The 19,412-nt window shown below is 42.5% G+C and overlaps 1 protein-coding gene across 5 annotated transcripts in view; it reads left to right on the forward strand.

The window, feature by feature from the left end:
• The first annotated feature begins 61 nt into the window (after positions 1–61).
• Positions 62–19,412, forward strand: part of MAP2K5 (mitogen-activated protein kinase kinase 5) — a 148,631-nt gene continuing 129,280 nt past the window's right edge. For 4 of the 5 annotated variants that reach the window (XM_082322391.1, XM_082322393.1, XM_082322392.1 and 1 more), the window contains exons 1-2: positions 8,000–8,199; positions 15,384–15,432. In XM_082322391.1, coding sequence (XP_082178517.1) covers positions 8,065–8,199; positions 15,384–15,432 — 184 coding nt within the window. In that variant the 5' untranslated portion in view covers positions 8,000–8,064. Of the gene's footprint in view, positions 159–3,984; positions 4,061–7,999; positions 8,200–15,383; positions 15,433–19,412 lie in introns of those variants that run through there. The other variant, XM_082322395.1, reaches the window with a different exon arrangement.

Consider the following 19,412-nt stretch of genomic DNA (forward strand, 5'->3'; position numbering starts at 1 on the left):
TTTTTGTATGTATTACACTATTTGTATGTTGTGTATGCAACATATACTGGTGGTGATACATATTTTTTTATAGATGATTGAACTACAAAATGACCCTTCTAACTTCGTACGGATTTGATCCGCACCATTTCCATTTGAAATAAAGTGTAGTTTATCTGGTAAGTCTTGGCTTAATTATCTCTGCTGTATTCAAGAATGATGTTTGAATGAGTGAGAGGTGACATAAAAAGGCAGAGAGCTTTGTTTCACCTCACTTAACAACTACTTCAGATAAATGAAACCTTAGTCTAAGGCCAGAGGATCAGGTAGCTACTTCTTGGAGCAGTCTTTTTAAACAGTAATGATTATTGGGGGCATCTTAACCTAAACGAGCGCTTAGCATTACATCTTACCTAGGTCAATGGTCTCAGGTATCTGAGTTAAACTGTGTTACTGTAAATTAATGGAAAATGTAACTGCGCTTTGCTGAAAGATCAATGTCCAATAAAGGCTGCACAATCAAATCTTGTTGCAATGATTGAGGTCCTTAATTGCCTTTCAAAGATAAGGTGGTAATCAACATAGGTTTAACTGATATTTTTTACCAGTTCAATTACATGCTAATGACTACAGCCAAGTCAGGATCTTTAACTACTTATACTTATTAAATCTTATGTTTGTTGTGAAAAATTACTTAAGCCACACAATCGATAAAACCCAGGTCTTAATTACTATATTTCACTTTTATACCTTTTTGTATGTTTGACAAATGTTTCACTAGAGACTGTGTAGCACTAATGATAGTACCCCAAGAAATACTGTTTTCTGTTACTGTCTACTCCAAAATATGATAACACGTGGGTGTTTTTATGTTTATTTTAATGAAGTTTTGCGACTAGTAATGAAAACATGTTCCAGGCAGCTCATTGTACTTAAATATCATTTTTACATAGAATAGTACTCCTTTTATCACTCGAAGATGTACTACTTCCTAACCTTCAGGTGGACACAGATTCAACTTGACGTTCTTAACTTTTTTCCCAATGTGAATTAATACTAGATTTAAATACTAGTAAGGATGGATATTCCCAGTTGTTCATGATTAGTACTCTCACATTGTCTCAAAAATAAGTTGCTGTGTCCCCTTCTTGATCCCCTTTCTTTCCCTGGAGCGATATCCAGTGCTTTTCTCCAGTCTTCAGAGGAACCTGGAGCCAACTGACCTTTCATTGACTGAAGCAGAAGTTAGATCCGTCCTCAGCTTACTTCGTGTGGTTGACCTACCGTAATTCTGAGCGCATTGCAGCATTAGGTGGAACCTTTTGGGTTTTTCTTTGATCTTTGTTTTTGCCTGTTTGTGCTTACTCTGCATGCAGAAGTTGTGAAGAGATCTCAGTTTCTCAAGGCTCCTGTGAAGCAGAGCAGCAGTATCCCGAATTTAACAACAGAACTATCTGACTACTCTGTGCTTGTATGCAGGTCTGAGCTCCCAGGTGTGCTGGCTTAGGCTTGCCAGGCTCACTGGTGCTCCGTGAGCAGTATGAATACTGAAAATCTGTAAAACAGTAACTACATCAATAACCTTCGCCTTAATTTGAGTCAATCATTGGAGAGAAACTGTCAGTCCTTCCTGAGCTCTTAAAGTACACTGGTATCAGCTAATTTACTTATTCAAAGCAGTTCTAACTCCGCAGCGGTGGAGTAGGAAGGCAAGTTAATTACTCATCAACAGAGAGAAAGGCTACTTTTTTTTTCTCTCCTTTCTTTTCCCTTTTTTTTTCTTTTTTTCTTTTATTTGAACTGCTGAGATTAAAGACGTTGGCGAAGGGAAGGGGAACGGTGATGTGGAGCTTCTGGAGCTCCTACAGGAAAAAGGAGCGGAGGAAATGTTCATTCTGTGACAAACGTACTGAGCAAATGAGAGACTTAAGCAAAAACAGCCTCGGTGGAATAGAAGGGGTGGGGTGGTGGTCAGATGGAGAAGGATGGGTTTGGTAGGAAGGATGTCTAGAATGGGACTGAGAATGAGCAAAAAATGTCAGATTTTAAAAAGTTGCTTGCCTCAGCCTGGTGCTTTTCAGCTCTAAGTATTTTCAAACCTATTGATACTCCTCCCGTTACTAACGCTTTCTGGAAAAGGAGAACGTTGCATCCGGAGTTCGTTCTTCCAGCACTCAAAAGAGAAGTGCTACTGCATTTTGTCGTGGACAGATTTAAAATTTCTGATGAAATGGAATTTATTGGAATCATTCCATAAGCAAGAAAAATGAAGTAGAAAAGTGTGAGTTGCCTAAGTAGTCCCCTTTGAGAATGTAATAGCAGTAACAAGATCCTTGATGTGTAAATCTCTTTGCAAACCACAATTATAGATCTCCCTGATGCATGTTATTATTGAATGAAACTTAGGTATTTCTTAATAGTTGAATGCCCTTAGGCCTCTAGTTTAGACCAACTTTGCCTGAAACAGGAGATTTTGCTTCATATATTATTTACTTCGGCCATTTAATTTAAATTGGCTTTTGCTGTAACTCCTTAATCATGTCCACTACAGAAAAGTTAATAATTCTGAGAGTTGTCTTGATTTCATCCCCAAATATACATATTTATGGGAGCAGATGTCACGTTACGCTTTCTTGGGCCGTATTGTTCAGTTTAAATACACCTAAGAAGTGGCAGCTTCAGCATTACAGCAAGGGGAATGTAGAATAAAAATTGTCACTAATATATTCCAAGTTTATTTAAAAGGTTATTTTGATTTCTAGAAAAGAATAAGATGTTATTACTGTGTTTGCATTTAAGTCTTTTAAATAAAGCATGTGTGCAGTAGAACATCAAAATTTGCATTAATGATTGGGACGCTCGGTGTCAATTACTGACCTTTCAGCTGCATTTATTCACTTACTAATTCACAAAGGTCAGTAATTAAAGAGGGCTAATGTTTCACCAAATATGTATTACTCATAGATGAGTGGAGTTTAACCTTAATTATTTATGCTAATACATCATAATGTTCTGCTAACGGCACCGCGATATGTATTTAGCAAGCAATGATGTCCGTGTAGCATGAGAGCTTTCTGCAGCAGACTGCAAGAGATGATGATTTTGTCTGAGTTCAAGTTATAAATGATCCAGATGATTAACATTTTCAGTGACGAGGTTGTCTTATAGAAAACTCAAATATCTATCTGTTCAGCCTTTAAAAAATACAGAGGAAGCCACTAAGGTTTGAAATGATGGAATACTCTGTGTTTTAATTGAGCCAGTTTGGATGCATTATGGTTGCTGTTTGCTTGGTAAGGTAGAATACATATGGCTTAGAGCGATTTTAATAGCAATTGCATCACTTTAAGCACAGTTTATGAGCCCTGTTCTAGTTCATTATAAAACCGATTTATTACTTTCAGTGATATTAATAATCCTAATAGAATTAAAACTGTAAAACATGATTAAAAGCAATCCTTCAGACAAAAAGTCTGATCAAGGAAACTTTCAAGTTTAAAATGTAAATTTTAAAATAGACCACTTTCAAAAAAACACTTGACATTTTTGAACAAGATTATAAAATAATGCAAAGTCAAACCTATTTTTATTCTTACAAGAAGAAATACCATTAGATATGATTGTTACATGCTTAGTGATTCATGGGCCTGGTTATATACATGCTTTGTGATACATGAATTATTTAGTAAGAAAAATCACAATAATTTTGTTGTTACTCAAGAATTTATAGGTTGACAGAAAAACAATTACGCAGCCCCTGAAGCTGGCCTGATGGGGTACGGTAACATCATTAACGATACACGGCCATTTTTGCTCAATCCAACTGGTATAGTTTACGTTGTAATTTTTCAGTAATGGCGTATCATATCTAGCCTTTAAAACATACATAAAACATGCTTGTAATCTGCTTTATTTCAAAATGCGTTCGTAATTTAAAGCAAGAGCTAAACATTTAATAATTCAGCCTAAATCAAGTTTACTGTTTGTTTTTTTTTTTTTTTTCAGTTCAAGATGAGTTTACTGTGAGAAAGAGTTTTAAAAGATCTATTTGAGGCCAGCTTCTGCTCCCACTGAATTGCAAGTAAGACCAGTTTATTTCCTCATACTTGGTTCACAAACAATCCTTTGCCTCTTACTCCAGAGAGCCTGTGCAAAGCGTTTCTGCCTGTTCCAGCCCGTGCAAAGTGACTGCCAGGGGCGGTGGGGAGGCATGGACGGCAGGCAGCTCCTTTTCTGCAAGTTTTAATGCAGGTTTTAAGGGATCTTAATCTATACGTGTATTGATCAAGCTGGTACACTCGGGTGATTCTTTCCCGGGAGATGCATTTTAGAGAAGAATATGTTTAGAAAGTCTGGACACTGTTGACCTACTTTTTTCATAAGCCGAAGGGAATTCGGTTTGCCGCACTCACGGGCAATCTGAAGATGTGGGAAGGAAAAAAAGGTGAATTTCACTATGATGCGTTATTTTATCAACACAGGAAGTTATGTATTAATCTCTTTAGAAAAAAAAAAAGACATGAAAGTGTATGCTACTAAAGCAATGATCAGGTGCCATTTTCTCTAGGAAATGAAGAGCTTATCCTTTGTTGTGTGTAATACCTATCTAGAAACTGGTACAGGGAGGAAGCAGAGACGATAAATTGAATTTAGTGAACCACAGACTGGCATTTAGATTCTGCTTCCTCTGAGTCTGTTTTTTATACTATATCTGAATTACATGTAATATAGTGCAGTAGTGGTAATACAGTATTCCAAAATATTTTTAATAGTTAAAACGTTGAATAACTTTTAGCACACGTAGTTAACAAATGTTAACTCTTTAGTCTGTTACGTGGTAAATGCACGCTCTTCCTATGTCATAGCTGGGCGAATTCTAGTAGTAGTGAGGTTAAAATTTCCCAGAGGTGCTCAGTAGGAGCTGTAATGAAAAGGTGGGACTTTCTGACTCCATCCTCAGCTTTCCTTCTATCCAACGGCTGAGCGCAGGACTAGAGGAAATTAGTTTTGGGTCCTAATGCTGGTTGTAAGTGCACTTCAGCTCTTGATATGGCCCAGTGCAATTGGTGTAATTCACCTGCTCTCGTTCCCACTGAATATCTACAGCGGGCGTATTGTAAGGGTTGTTATAAAAATAGCATGTATGTCAAGAAATGCTGTGTAAAGAGGACTTTGTAAGTTCTAAGCACTGCGTTTTTCACCTGCCTTGGCCTGATTCGTGCCTGAAATGGAGCTGCCACATCCCTCGACCAATGGCAAGGAAAACCTCCTAGATACAGGTCGTGGAACAGGAATATTCAAGAGCAGGGCCAGGGGAGTCAGTTCTTTCTTTCCTCCCTCTTCTTTTTCCAGAGTTTTGGTAGAGGGACTCAAAACTTCATTATATGATGTCTGTGGTAGTGAAAAGATAGAAAATGACTTGTGTTGGATAACTTCCTTTGCAGTGGGAATTAGAGGGAAACAAGCAATAACTTATTTCCTTACTTTTTGAGGGCCTTGCAAATTATCATGATAACCATGTTGCAGGCAATCAGTGGGGTACGGCATTTTTTCCATACCACTCACCGATACTCCTGTGAGATTCCGCAGCATGGCCCATCTAATAATTTTAGTATTCTTCTGTGTCAGCATTCTGCTTTTCCTTGAAAACAAACATTTATTTTCTTTCCGTGGCCATCTCCAGATCTCCTCTGTCCTCTCTAACCGCAATGGAAAGCAGCAGAGAGCAGCAGCAGACTGCAGTGAGACAGTTGTTCTTGCGCTTGTAGCATAAAACCAGCCTGGAAGTCTGTGGCAGTGATGGAGGATATTTTCCCCATACAAATAAAAATAGAATTCATAGAAGTCACGGGCTTCGTGATCCTCCTGTAATTAAAGAGCTGATATATTGTTCTGTTGCACATTTTGGATGTTATTTCATTGTGGATAGACAATAACTTTGGATACGTAATGATAAATAGGAAATCCATGCATAGTTCCTGCTGACAGCATGTCATATGGAGTTAGTGGAGAAAATCAGACTGCTTAATTATTTTTTTTCTGTGGCTTTCTGGAATTCTTGAACTTCTGTGTCGGAAACTTTTAAAGAGGAGATTCTCGGGGCAGTCAAATACTGAACTTTAAGAATATTTTAGGATACATATTAAAAAAATCTGTGTTCTTGCTACACAAATTTCCCCCCAACGTTGAAGAAAAATATAAAAACAGATTGTGGTGAAGTTCTCTTCTCATAGCAGAAACTCTGCAGGATGATAAAATAAATATTAACTATTTGTTTCAAATGTTGGTGTATTTAGAATGAAAATTTCTTACGAAACACAGGTTTTAAAGAAATATGTGGCAAAACCAAACCTGTATCAAGAAAGGCGTGCTTGATGTGCTGTACTTCTTCAGATATAAAAAACCTTGAAGTTTGATTACAGCTGCATCAACACAAATCAGAATGGGGGATTACGGTTATGATTAGCCCTGGAACAGCTACATAATATTTATGCAAATTTGGCAAATTGAGTTGGTTTTCCCCACAGTCTTGTAAATGAAAAAGACATTTTAGAAAAATTGTGGTTCTATAGAAATTCTATGATTTTGTATCCTTTTCTTTAAAATGTAATAGAAAATGGAGCTGATTGAAATGAACCTGACTGAAAGGTATACAGGGACCGTAGGTAACAGGTTCATTTGAACAGAAAGACGTCTGTGTGGGCAGCACCAATCCCTTAGATACTTAGGAGTTGGGGCTCTATTAATTTCCAGTGTAGGAACTAAATTATAAAGTTATTGAACAGAGAGAGAATTTCTCTCTGCTAATGGCCATTGAAAGATCCTTTTTTTTCTAAAGCTCAAACAAAGTAGAATTCTAATATGAGGAAGCTTGAAGATATTTCGGGAATTAAATCAAATGTACCTCCCATTTTTTCCCCCCTCTAAATTGATAATACAACTCAAATAGTCCAGTTTGTCATCTACGATAATGTCAGAGATTGTGATAAAATGTATAGATCAATAGCCTACAATTGAGATTAATGCTCTTCTCCCACTAAAAAGAACCGGAAAGTTTTGTGCTGCAGAGCTGTGCGGAGCGGAGAGCCTCCCCGCCAACTTCTGTCAGGCAAAAAGCTTTTTTTGAAAAGCTGCACATAGCATATCACGGCTTGGGACTGCGGCAGGGGGATGGCATGGCCGTCACGCTCACACACATCCGTGTTTTGCTGCCGAGGAAGCTGAACATAAGCTTTTAACGGGGATTTTCTTTCGTCAGAGGTACGCTTTAAAAGGGACCGTGTTTCGAGGTGGGCTCTTCAGCTGCCCCACTGAACAGGGATGGGAAAACTCTTTGATGGAAGAACTTTACCCGGACGTCGGGATAGGAGATATTTAGCCGAGCATTCCGTAATTTGGCGAAAGAGCCAAGTACGCAACAGCTGTTGGCAAAACTGCTTACAGCACGTTAACACAGATGTTGGGGTACTACAGCCATGAGCGGAGCGCACCCCGTTCCCAGGGCCCCAGGCGACTCCTTTGCCTTGCAGTCGGACTGGGTCGCACTGGGGCAGAGCGGCGATGTGCGGACCCCCCGAGTTGGCCACGCACAGGCCGATGTTTGCCTCTGCGTTTTTATGTCTTAGTTTGAAGAACCCGAAGGCGAAAGCCCCTCGAGTTCGCAAGGAGAAGCTGTCCCTGGAGGAGACCGCCGTTCCTCGCTCTGAAGCCGGGGACTTCCCGCGCTTTGTCCCTCACGCAGGAATCCCAGCCTGACTGTTTGATTGCTGTCCCCACAGTGGGTTTCCTGTTAAAAGCTGAAGGAATAACCGGGAGGAAAAAAATTAAAATCGGTGCCTCTGCGCTTTCCGGAGCGATCCCTGCCCGTTCCGCCGCCAGAGCGCCGCGGGCCGCCCCCTCCCGCAACATGGACGCCGCCTCCGCTCCCGCCTCCCCTTCCTCCTCCTCCCTTTTCCCGCCCCGCGGCCCCTCCGTTTTAGTTCCGGGGCAGCGAGTCCTTCCTGCGGCGGGGCGGAGCGGCGCAGCCTCGGCCCTGCTCGGCAGCCGCCGGGGCCCGCCGCAGCATGTGAGCCCGGCGGGGCGGGGATGCTCTGGCTGCTCTGCGGCCCCTCCCGCGCCATGGAGAGCCAGGCGCTGGTGATCCGCATCAAGATCCCCGACGGCGGGGCCGTCGACTGGACCGTCCATTCGGCGCCTCAGCTGCTCTTCAGGGACGTGCTGGTGAGTCCCGGCGGGGGCGGCGGCCCCCGGGCGCCCGGCTCCCGCTGCCCGGGAGGAGAGGGGGCGGCGGGCTGCCCGAGCGCCCACCGGTCACCCAGGTCGGGTGGGGAAAGCGGTGAGAAACCCCCTCCTCCCACGGAAGGCGTTTTCAGGGTTTTGCTGCCTCGGGTCCGCGCCTGAAACTTTTAACGGGAAAGTGATTTTGGTAGAGGCTGACGAAACCCCGGGGCCTGGGTCAGCCTCCGCGGCCCCCCGCCGCAGGGGAGGCGGTCCCGCTCTCCTGGGTGAGGCGGTCGGGAGGACCCGGGCTGCGGAGCGGGGGTCCCGGGCCGCCTGAAGGGCTGGTTCCTCCGGGGGGCGCGCAGCTTGGCGAGGCGTCGCCTTAGGGCCAGTCAAAAAGTTGTCGTTTGGAAATTAGTACGTGGACTGTAGCTGTGCTCGCTTGTGGTGATATTGCCCGTTGCTGTGCTGTGGGTTCGCTGCACCTCCTTTGCCCGGAACTGCCCTCAGCCCCTGCCCGCCTTATTTTCTCCCCGTCTGCACATCAAGTATACAAGGATCGTCTGATTACTCAGAAATGGCAGTCGATATTTATCCCACTTACTGTTTCGTCTTAATTGCATCCTTAGCCCAAAGAAAAGTCTAATCTTTTAGGTCGTACTTATTTTCTTTGGGATGCCCTCATCTTTCCTACCTAACACATCTCTGCTAGAGACTCCGTGTGCCCCTATTTCTCTGAAGAAAAATCTTCCCATGCCACAGATCAAGTGCATATTTAATTTCTTCTGTTGTTATTAATATTGGAGGGAGATTTTGCAGATCTCTTTCAATGTGTTGCATTTTACTGAGGAGACACGTGGGGATTAAGGGGCTGATTTGCTGGAAAATGTTCGATGTTGGGCCTATAGAAGGCTGTAGAGGTAACTGGAGCAGATGGCAGATGTTCCAGGTTTCATTCTTCCTAAAATTTAGCATTATCCAAGACTTCCTATAGATGGAGGAGAGGGAGCAGAACTTTTGACAGATGAGTGAGATTTTTGGGAGAGGCAGTTTCCCCTTGGAGATTGCTGTGGGTTTCCAGTGGTTACACAGCAAGCCTGGGACAACCCGCTCAACCCTTCGAAGGCAAGCGATGCAAATCTGAGCCAGGTTTACTCCATGTGGTGCTTCACGTTTTCCTCTTTTTCCCAAATAAAGTGAGATAATCGCTGATGCGTGGACTATCCTTTGGCATTTTAGAATTATTGGAAGATTAAGTTAGATTTTATTACTTAAAAGTAACTAGAAAAATGTTGTCGGGTTGAGGGCATGGCTTTGCGAAACCATTTTGCCTTTTTAGTTTTCATCCTTGTTGCTTCAGCGTAAAAGCAGCTGGGGGTACCTGGGCCTTAAACTTGACCTGTGTAGTTTCTTTAACAAGTAGGTCAAAAAAAAAAGAGCTGCTTAAGCTGCATATGCAGTAGGAACCAGAGCCCGTGGTTTACCCTGAGCTAGTGGCCCTACAGGGGTGCTGGCCCTACGGGTGCTCCAGGAGGCTTGGTTTGGGGTAGCAGTGAGGTATGGGGACCTGTGTCTAAAGCTGGAGAGGGCTTCAGGCAGCACAGCTGTAACTCAGTGGTCAGACAGTATCTTACATCTGAGACTGCACCTGCAGTCTCTGTTGTAGCTCCTGTAGCTGCTCCGTCAGGTTGCAGCTGGGGCCAGTCTATGACTTTTTGAGCTGAAGTTAAAATGAACCTGTGTGTCCAGCTGTGATACAGTACTGAGAGACAGCATGCCTTTTGGAGCCAGGTCTCAAATAAGCAGAAGTACGATAGTATAGCTGTTGAAGTAGCTCCGATGCAACGCTCGTCTTGTTCTGCATCGCTATTGAAGTCGCTGAGAAAGGAGGAGGTTTTTGATTCTTCCCCTTCTGCGCACGATTTTGATGCTCATCTTAGTTGTTTGTTTACAGCCGTCTAGCAGATCTACTGGACTTCTTAAAATGTATTTTTCCAGTTATGAGCAGGTTGAGCTTCCTGTTTTGTGGCATGGGTGGTACTTTCTCCAGTCAGCAGGTGATGGTGGAACACGACAGGAGTGTACATTGCTGGTGTTCTTACAAAATCCCAGTTTCTGTCATTATGCTCGCGTTCAGTGATCATCGATGTTCTTCCCAAACTTCTGTGATGTTTGTGTAGGAAGCTCTGCGCATTGAGGCAGCCACGAAACATTTGGCGATGTCCATGGCCTGTGCTGTAGGCACTTCTGCCCCAGCCAGGCACAGCTGATGAAGTGGGGAGCGGTACCCTTACGCGGTTGTTTCATTTAGCACAGCAGAGCGCTATGGAGAACTGCACCAGGTGGGTGGCCACGCGTGCTGTTCGCTGTTCTGCGTGGTGCACGTTGAGATCGCTGTGTTAACGGTATTCTGAGAAGATGCAGCTGCCGCAGATCGCCTGTGGTTCTCTTCACCCAGCTCCTCTGCAGATGCGGGTCTGTCTCCAGCCATCTGCACACGGAATTATTTCCACCCACTGATAGAAGAATATGAATGGTTCCCGGGTTGAAAAGTCCCAGCTCTTTGTCAAGTGAAAGCGGATAGATTTGTGCATCAGGTCACGTCTGTGTTGGTGATGATGATTTTGAGCTATCTGCTGCTAGGCTATTGCATTGAGGGTAGCGGAGACAGCAGTACTTCCGTCCTCGCAAAGTGTTGGATTACATATGGTGAGTCAGTAGGTGATGACACATTTATCGCCGTCAGTGGAAATCTCGGATGTGGGGATGACGGGTGTTATGCCAGTGTTCAGCTGGGAGCGCGGCCGTGCAGGAGTACCATTCCACGATTGTCGTTTTCATGTCAAAAACCCTCTCTTGTGGACTGTGAAATCTTAAGAGATGAAGGAAGAAGCTTAATAAGGTCTGAACTATCTCAAGGCTCTCATTTGTCTAACTGATTGTGTTTCAGGAGGTGCCATCACAGTATGCACATGCACTTAATTTATTCGATAACTACAGAAATTAAATGAAGTAAGGCTCCGTACGCTAAAGCGTGGTAGATCTGGCACCGCATGTGGCTGGGGGGGAGCCCTGAGTGTGGTGGGGAGGGCAGGAGTGGGCCAACCCAATCTTCTGTTGTCCTTCTGCCTTCATTGTAATTTCCGCTCACCTGGTAGGCAATTACGGAGGGCTTATGTGTTAGAGTGTCAATTAAAGATAGTGTGGAGAATTGAGACGTTCCCTATGAAGGTAAATTGCTGAATAGTAATAATCCAGTCAGACCCCACTGTTTCCCTTATTGTCTATGTCTCTCTAAATTGAAGACACAGGAATGCAAGGTACCTCTTTTTTCTCAGCTCCTGCTCTGTGGAGGGTAATCAAGCTCTGAATAATCCCCGTAGTTTGCCCTCTTCAGCACTGATCTAGCTCTCTGTGTGGTGTTCTCCAGAGCACAGCAGGCTCAAGCCTGCTCCGGGTACCTGCAGGCCAAGTGGTTTGATGGGAAGTACCATCTTGTCTTGAGCTGCAGAAGCACCTTTGCAAGCCAGTTCCGAAAACCAGGTGCGTACCCCCAGATCTCTAGCACTGGTGGGAACTGGGGGCTTGGGGGAGCCTTGAATTAGCTGTATAGTAAGGCTGCTCTTCCTTCTGAGGTAGGTCCCATGGTCTGCTTTGTCTTAAGACAGCTCCATAAAACTATCCTTGAGAACAGCAAGATTTTTTTTTTTTTTTAAACATGATTTTTGTTAATTTAGCATCCTAGAAGTGTGAACAGCCTTGTGAATGCAAATGAGTGTAGCCTTGCAGCGTTTCAGGCTGGCATGCAAGATTTATTTCCATCTTCCTTTTTCAGAGAAGAAGCCGCCGTATAGAGTCACCAAATAGCCATGGAATAACCTGTTGGAGTCAGGAGTCTGATGCTCAGCGCAATGCCTTGCACACTAAATGACACATTTCTTAATTTTCAACTGCTCTAATTCTGTCTCTTGGAGGAGCCTTTACAGTACTAAACTGTGTAGCAGGTATTAACCCGATACCTGCAGGTTGGTGCTGGCGGTTGGCCTGGACTCATAGGACAGTGCTTGACCCGTGGAAGTGGCACTGCTCATGTGCTTTAGGTTAGGCATTTTCTTGATTACTTTCCTAAACGGGGTGCTCAGAGCTGTTCTTCATTATGTCACTTTAAATATGTCCGGTGGATATCAGCTTTGCAGACTTGTAAGTTACCAGTAAACAGATTTATTTCAAAGGCACCACTAAAGGAATTACAGTGAGCTTATTTTTTTTCATCAGGCTGTCTAGATTCGTTTGCCCTGGCTGTCACTGGAGTATTTAAGCACTTGGTGTTAATTCAGGATAACTTCATGATGTTATACTGAGATAAAACAAGTTTTGACGGAAATGAGAGTGAGGGCCATGGTTTCAATATTTACGCTGTTGTTAAAGCAGTGCTTTCACACTTTCTGCTTTCTTGCCCGAGATAAGTGCTCCACAGCTCTTCTAGAGAGCAGATTTGATGGAGTTCTTGTTTCAGCTGCTGTTCCCTGATTTTTCCTTTCGTTGTTAGAGGCTTTTCAGTTTTGTAAGATAAAATAGAAGCTATCGTGTATGTGAGCCCACTTGAACAGTGTCTGCAAGTTGTAGTATTTCATTGTGTTCTGTGTTGTGATAGTAGAAGATGCATCATCTGTTGAAATTTAGAGTAATCCTTTAAGCTTGGGTCACTGAGAGGTCTGCTGAATGTTTGAGCGTGGAAGTCTTAGGGAGCTGATGAAAATACTACAGTAACAACAGCGTAATGGTGTGATTTCCCTCCCTCCTCTAGTTTTTCTCAGAAGCGTTAATTTAATAGAATTACTGAAAGTTGACCAAAGCAAAGTTTTTTGTGTTTGTTGGTAGGGTTTTCTTTTTAACTATTTATTTAGTGTAAGGCAGAGTTATGGTATATAGTTATTAAATTCATGTCCTTGGTGGTTGTTATTTTTAAAGAAGTCCCAATATATAGAAAAGCTTATTCTGAAGGGGGGGGGGGGGGGGGGGGAGAATTTACCATCACTGTTTGAGTGCTATCGCAGCTTTGGGAGTCCTGGAGCTTCCCTAGCAGACAGAACCATCTCTGTCTCAGTGCCACGCTCACGCACCTCTTAAATACAGTTTGTAGATAGCTCAGAATTGGGGTCCTTTTCTGATAATAATTTTTAAATCCATTTAATGGAAGCAGCTGTGTGGCCACATAAGAACATTTTACGAGTGGCTTAAATCTAACACAATTAAAGTGTGTTTGCTGAGGAATTTTCAATGTTTAACTAAATGGATTTAGAAATAATTAGTTAACAGCACAGTCTTCTGTTTAGGCAAGACTTCAGTTTCTTGCTAGGGACAGAGGGTGCAGCTCGGCTGGCTTTTGACAGAGGACAGACAGAGCTGTCAAACCCTGTAGAAGTATTTAAATGGAAGAATTTTTATTAACGTGGCAATGTCTTGGTTTTTTTTTGACTCCACAAATTTACAATCTGTATCATTAGAATCATTAGGTAAGGTGTCTTGCACATCTTTTGTCTTTTTGTATGCAATTAATAGTTTAAATCACATACTATTGTTTTATTTTAGCATCTAAAATGAGAAGACAACATGAGAAAGTTTTAGAAATATTATTTGCTTCAGTTAGCTCTGTGGAAATCTTTAGGTTGCTTTTGCTGCTTTCTTATTGTATTAATTGTCTCTTTAACATTGCACAGAATGTTTAATTTCCTAGTTTTAAACGAAATGAAAAAATAAAGAAAACAAAAGTGACAGGACAGTGATCACTAAAGCTTTGATACGGGGGGGGGGTGCTTAGCACCCCGAGATGCTCGCAGTGTACATGCTACAATAAATATTGTTGTTCATTAATTTCTAATCACTTTGTGACACTGTCAGTGGAGAGATTGTCTGACATGAGAAATCAGGCAGCAGGAAGGAAAAAAGCCATGCTGTGCATTTATGCCGTGCCCTGACATGACATATTGCAGCCTCGCAAAGGCTGACAACAGCACATACACTGGGAGGCCAGGATGACTTCAGTCTGAGCAGATATTTTTCACTGAATTTTGAGTGAATGCTGTATGTAAAGGCTAAAAAAAAAAAAAACCAACCCTAAACTAAAGAATTAAACTCTCAGTTTAGTTGTACAGGAGAGGTTTGTATTAGCAAAAAAAATGCTGGTTTGGATCAGAGGTGTGCAACACTTGGAAATGTTCAGTGTGTTTTTTGACGAGCTTGTGTATGTGCTGCTCACATCTCCCTTAAGAAAGGGATTGCATGGCATCGTTATAATGGCGAGGCTGGAGGTTGCCTTCCAGGTTAGTACTTCCTCTTCTTCAGGTATTTTAACCTTATTTCCTCCAGGGCAGCCAACGTATTTGAATCCATCTGCCAAGTTTTGAAGAAGTTTAAATTCCAATTAAGGATGACAAAGAGCCCTCCAAACTTTGGGGCTTGCACGGCGTGGAGAGCATCTTGAGACGCAGCGCTGCTTTGCGAGGCAGCAGCAGGCAGCTCGGCGCAGCTGCTGGGTCCCGCCGCTTTCCCGGGCAGTCGTGGAGTGAAAGCAACAAAAATTCGTTCAGTCTCACAGCTATTGCTTTAATTCACGATGGCAGCCCTAAACCCACCCGGAGCGGTGTGTTACCCTGTTGTTCCCGAGCTGCAGGCAGGGCAGGAGATGGAGCTGCGTGATGAGGGTACCTTGCGGTGGGAGGGAGGACCGGGGCAGTTGTTCCGAGGTGGAGAGGAGGAATCAGAGGGATGTAAGCAGGAGGACTGAGAGAGAAAATGTGCTTTCTTTTGTAAAAAGCCATTCATAAACCTCTGTTTTGATGACTTACCTCGATGAGTTAGATGTAAATTTTTTTTATAACCTCCAGGAAAAGAATCAATTCTTTAAACTGCAAGAACAGACACCGCTGACTTGTTTGCAATTATGATTGAGTTATTTAAAAAGAAAACAGTTTTCCTCAAGGTAACTTGGAGAGGAAGGAGAAGAGCACCATGATTTGTCCTGATTTGTCTTGTGCGCTAAAAAGTTTGTGATTTTGGGGCAGTGGTGAGTAACAGGACTTTAAGTCTTCTGCCTGCAACTGGGGACCAATTAAGGTGATTTACTCTAAATCATCTCAGGCATTTCCCATTTGATATATAGCTAACTCTTCTTTACGTTTTAGGATGTCATCGGTCAAGTTTTGCCGGATGCAACGACAACAGCATTTGAGTGTAAGTATGACTTGTATAAACTGTCTCCTTTGTCACATTATAGGGCTGTCATTTTTTAAATAAATAATGTTTACATTCATTATATGTTACAGTTAAATATTTATGCATTAATGCAAGTTTAATGATGATACTGAACTAAGCAATATTTTATTATTTAATCACATCTTGAATGAGCATATTTCTACAATATAGCTTTAATTACCAGCGTGACCTTACCATGCTCTTACTCCTCACTGCAATTATATTGCTCAAATTAAATGAAAAGTATAAAGTACCTGTAGGTCTAAGTTTAAAATTTTAATCCTCCATTGGAAGAAACCAAAAGAGCAGCAGCTTTTACAGAAATGTGGTACAATGTACAGATTTTGTACCAAATATAGCAGCATTGGAAGTTAATGTTTCTTTTCACCGGAACAGACGTCTGTTTTTTTTTTTTGCTAGAAGGACTGCTGTGTTTTTAGTTTTCCTTTTCTCCTTCTGCTGGGCTCAAGCTAGATGCACCATCTTCTCTGTCTCCTGTGCGAGAGCGGGAGGTGTCAGTAGTTATTCAGCTTCAGCTCCTGGAGGAGGTATGAGGGCTGCAGGAAAGTGGCACCTGGTTAGACTTGGGCAGTGGTGATGACTTCTAAAAGGGCAGGTGGGTCAGGTTGAGAAGCTGGGAAAAATAGGTTCTGTGTAGGACCTGAGAAGGCTGTAGGTTGGGGTTGTCCGTAATGGGACTTGCACCTTGTGAAGATGGTTATGCTTTTGCTGAGTTAGGAAAGCTCTCGGTGATTGTTAGTGCAGATTTAGGCCTGTATAAACTCTATTCAGCAGATTTCAGCTCCATTCTTTGAACCCTGTTCATTTTTATTTTTGTGGGGATTCCTGGGGGATTGTCCTAACTGGAGAGCAATAAGCTGCAAAGAGGAGTCAAACATCTGTGTCTTAGGGGATAAGATACCGAGCTAGAGTTTTCTTCCAGGTGGAGAGGGCTCCTGGTATTCCCTTTTAATGTTTATTGTATGGGTTTTTTTCTGGGTAAGTCTGTGTTTTCCTTTGATAGAGATGAAATAGCAGGAAGGAACTGCAGGGTATTAGAAGTGTAAGGTAGTGACGCTGAAGGTGAGAGAGCAGCTACGACAAGATAGGGCCTTGCATTCTTATTAGCATTTCTCCCATTTTTAGAGCTTTATGGATAATTCTGCGTGTAGATAATCAAAGGAAATGTTGGTTTATGGTCCTTCAAGTACTATTTGGTGCTTTCCATTTTTCTTTTCATACGTTTGTGTTTTCCTCTCCTAAAATACCAGGAACCTAAGAATGGAGATTATAAGTGTTATTTCTCTGTAGCCTCGACATTTCTCCTGCCCTGCTTTTTAAAACAAGACTTTCTAAAGAGACTTGAGCAACACCAGGCTCCAGACCTTGCCATTTTTTTTTTTAATGATTTGTTAATATTTTTTTACACACCTCCCACATCACACATTAGCTTTGGTTGAACTTCATGCACCAGTAGCAGTCGCTGCAATCAGGGCAGTAGCCCATATTAATGGTACCATGTGTAGAACTTTCCTGGAAATACTTATTTCATTGTGTCTTCTAACATCTGCTTCTGTGCTTTCAGTTCGTGTCTCTAGTCTGTCATTTACATCTGCACAAAACCATTTCCCCTGCCATTTAACTGGCATCTAAAATATGTTATGTATATTGATGCGTGATTTTTCTGGTTACTTTTTCCATATCAAATGGAATCAAATTTTACTGGCTTAAGCTTCATTCTCACCTGCTTCATTGCTTCTTCAGATGTGGATAATTGCCATCCAGTGCAGGTTCCTCTACTGTTTGTTTAGTTATTGTTATCTACAGCGTACCATCCATTGCGGCTCCTACCTGGGGCCGCACTTCTCCTACTGTTGGACCTTTATGTGGATTTCACCACTGTATTACGCGTCGCTACAAATAAAATCACTAACAACATATGGCCTGTTATGATCCTTTTATCCAAACTCTGCCATTTTGTATATTTGTGACACACTGCAGATTTTGTGAAGATCGCTTCATAATATTTGTTTACCATCTGCTGCACTCTATTTGGTATCTTGCAAGGATTTCTTCCTCCATTTTAAGTGACATTAGCAAAATCCAGCCAGTACGTAGGATTTTTTTGGTTCTACTTTTGCTTCCCTAATGTGCTGGAAAATCATATTGCTGTGCTCTAGGCAAGTAGAGAAGCCTGGAAATCTTTCTGAACCCGTGTGTCACACTAGCTAGTTTTTGGGCTATGCCCACTTAAATGTTGTGGTAGGATGGCAAAGGGTCTCTGCACAGATAGGAGAATTTTTTTTTTTTTTCTGGTTTTGCTCTTTACAAGCATTGCCTGGTTATTTTAGATTTGGCTTTTTTAATGCCAGGTGACATTTTCTGCCTTTTCATCAATACGTTTTTAACTTATTCTTTTTGTACCACCATCAGGAATTTTGCGGTTCTGAGAATTTCAGTGTTGATTTCTTAATCTTTTGAAATGAATAATGTGTGAGATTTTTTTTTTTTTTTCAATAAACATTTTGCAAGTGGGCTCTAAGAGTTTTCCAGCTTTTTTCATTTTTGGTGGTCCCAGCTCAGTTTTTTTCCTTAAAGCGAGGCTTGTTTAACAGCTTTTATCTCTATATATTCATCCCTCTCTGTCATGTTTCTCCTCTTCTGCATTTTACTCTGATCCCTTCTTGTTGATGCATGGCATTCGTTGTGTTCACTATTCCAGCAGCTGCTTCTTCAGCCTTTCTTACTCCGTTACACACTGCGACTGGGACTTGGGTTTCGGCCAGGTAGCAGTTTTACAACTCCTCCTCCTTTCTGCCTAAAATGTTTCCAGGCAAGGAAGCATTCAGTTTCCACTCACTAACTCTTCTTAATCTTTTCATCATTCATGACTCGCTGCAGGCTGGTAACCCTAGCAAGTAGTTTTAGCAATCTGGCAGTTCACCAGTTAAATTTCCATGAGACGAGGCTCTTGTAGGACATCACTGTGCTACCTCGTTCCTCTTCCAGCTTCCACATTTCCAGTGTCCCATAGCTCTCTTCTGGTACTTTTTTAAAGGGTAATTCTAAGGTTTTTATGTTACCTTTTTTTCCTTATTATTTCTCTCTTGGTGTTTTGCTCTCTTTTCTGCATTGTTTTGCTTTTTTCATCATAGCGTCAGAATTACCTGCAAGGTTTTCAGAAGCAAAATGAACAAACTCCTTTTCTCAGGTAATTTTAATTTGTTGACTCAGATCTCTTCCCAGATTCCTGTGCATAACTAGGAGCAAGAGTGAGCTTTCATCCAGGGACATAATGGCATTTTTTTATGCTGATGTAATACGCAGGGACCATGATTGCGGAGAACACCTGTATCGGGTAGAACACATCTACAGAGGTGGGGACAGACAGACAGACAGACTGCCCCAGCCTCTGCTCACGTCCTGAGCTGGTCGGGAGCAAACCTGCTCCAGTCCCGAAGCAGTATAAATGCACCCGCTCACCTCCGTGTCCTCAACCTTTGGTGTTTAGCAGGTGTTTGGCATATGGTGTGTATGTTGCTCCTTGATTTCCCGGTGCACGTTAGCTCGGGCAGAGTGCTTTTCTTTTGTAACCATACGGCTTTCTGACCAGCTTGCTTGCAACTTGGAGCACGGGCAGAATTGTTCTGGTCTGTCCCTCCTCGTGTGTGTGGACGTGTCCTGGCACACTGAGCCCCGACAGCTTTCAGGAAGAGGTGGGTGTCTCAGACCTTTTAAATATCCCAACTCAAATGGGCCTGTGTGTTTGAGATTCCCCACAATAGATGTTTTCTGGACAAAAAGGCGTGCAAATTTGTCAGCCGTTCTTTGGTATCAGTTGGATGTTCTGTTATTGTTTTACTTTCAAAGAGCTCCCATTCCAAAGGGAAAAAACAAATGTAAAACTGGGGTATACACCAATGTGCTTTGTGGGTTTTTTTGTTTTGTTGTTGTTTTTT

Source organism: Platalea leucorodia (genome assembly GCF_965183815.1).
Source record: "Platalea leucorodia genome assembly, chromosome: 9".
Lineage (NCBI taxonomy): Eukaryota > Metazoa > Chordata > Aves > Pelecaniformes > Threskiornithidae > Platalea > Platalea leucorodia.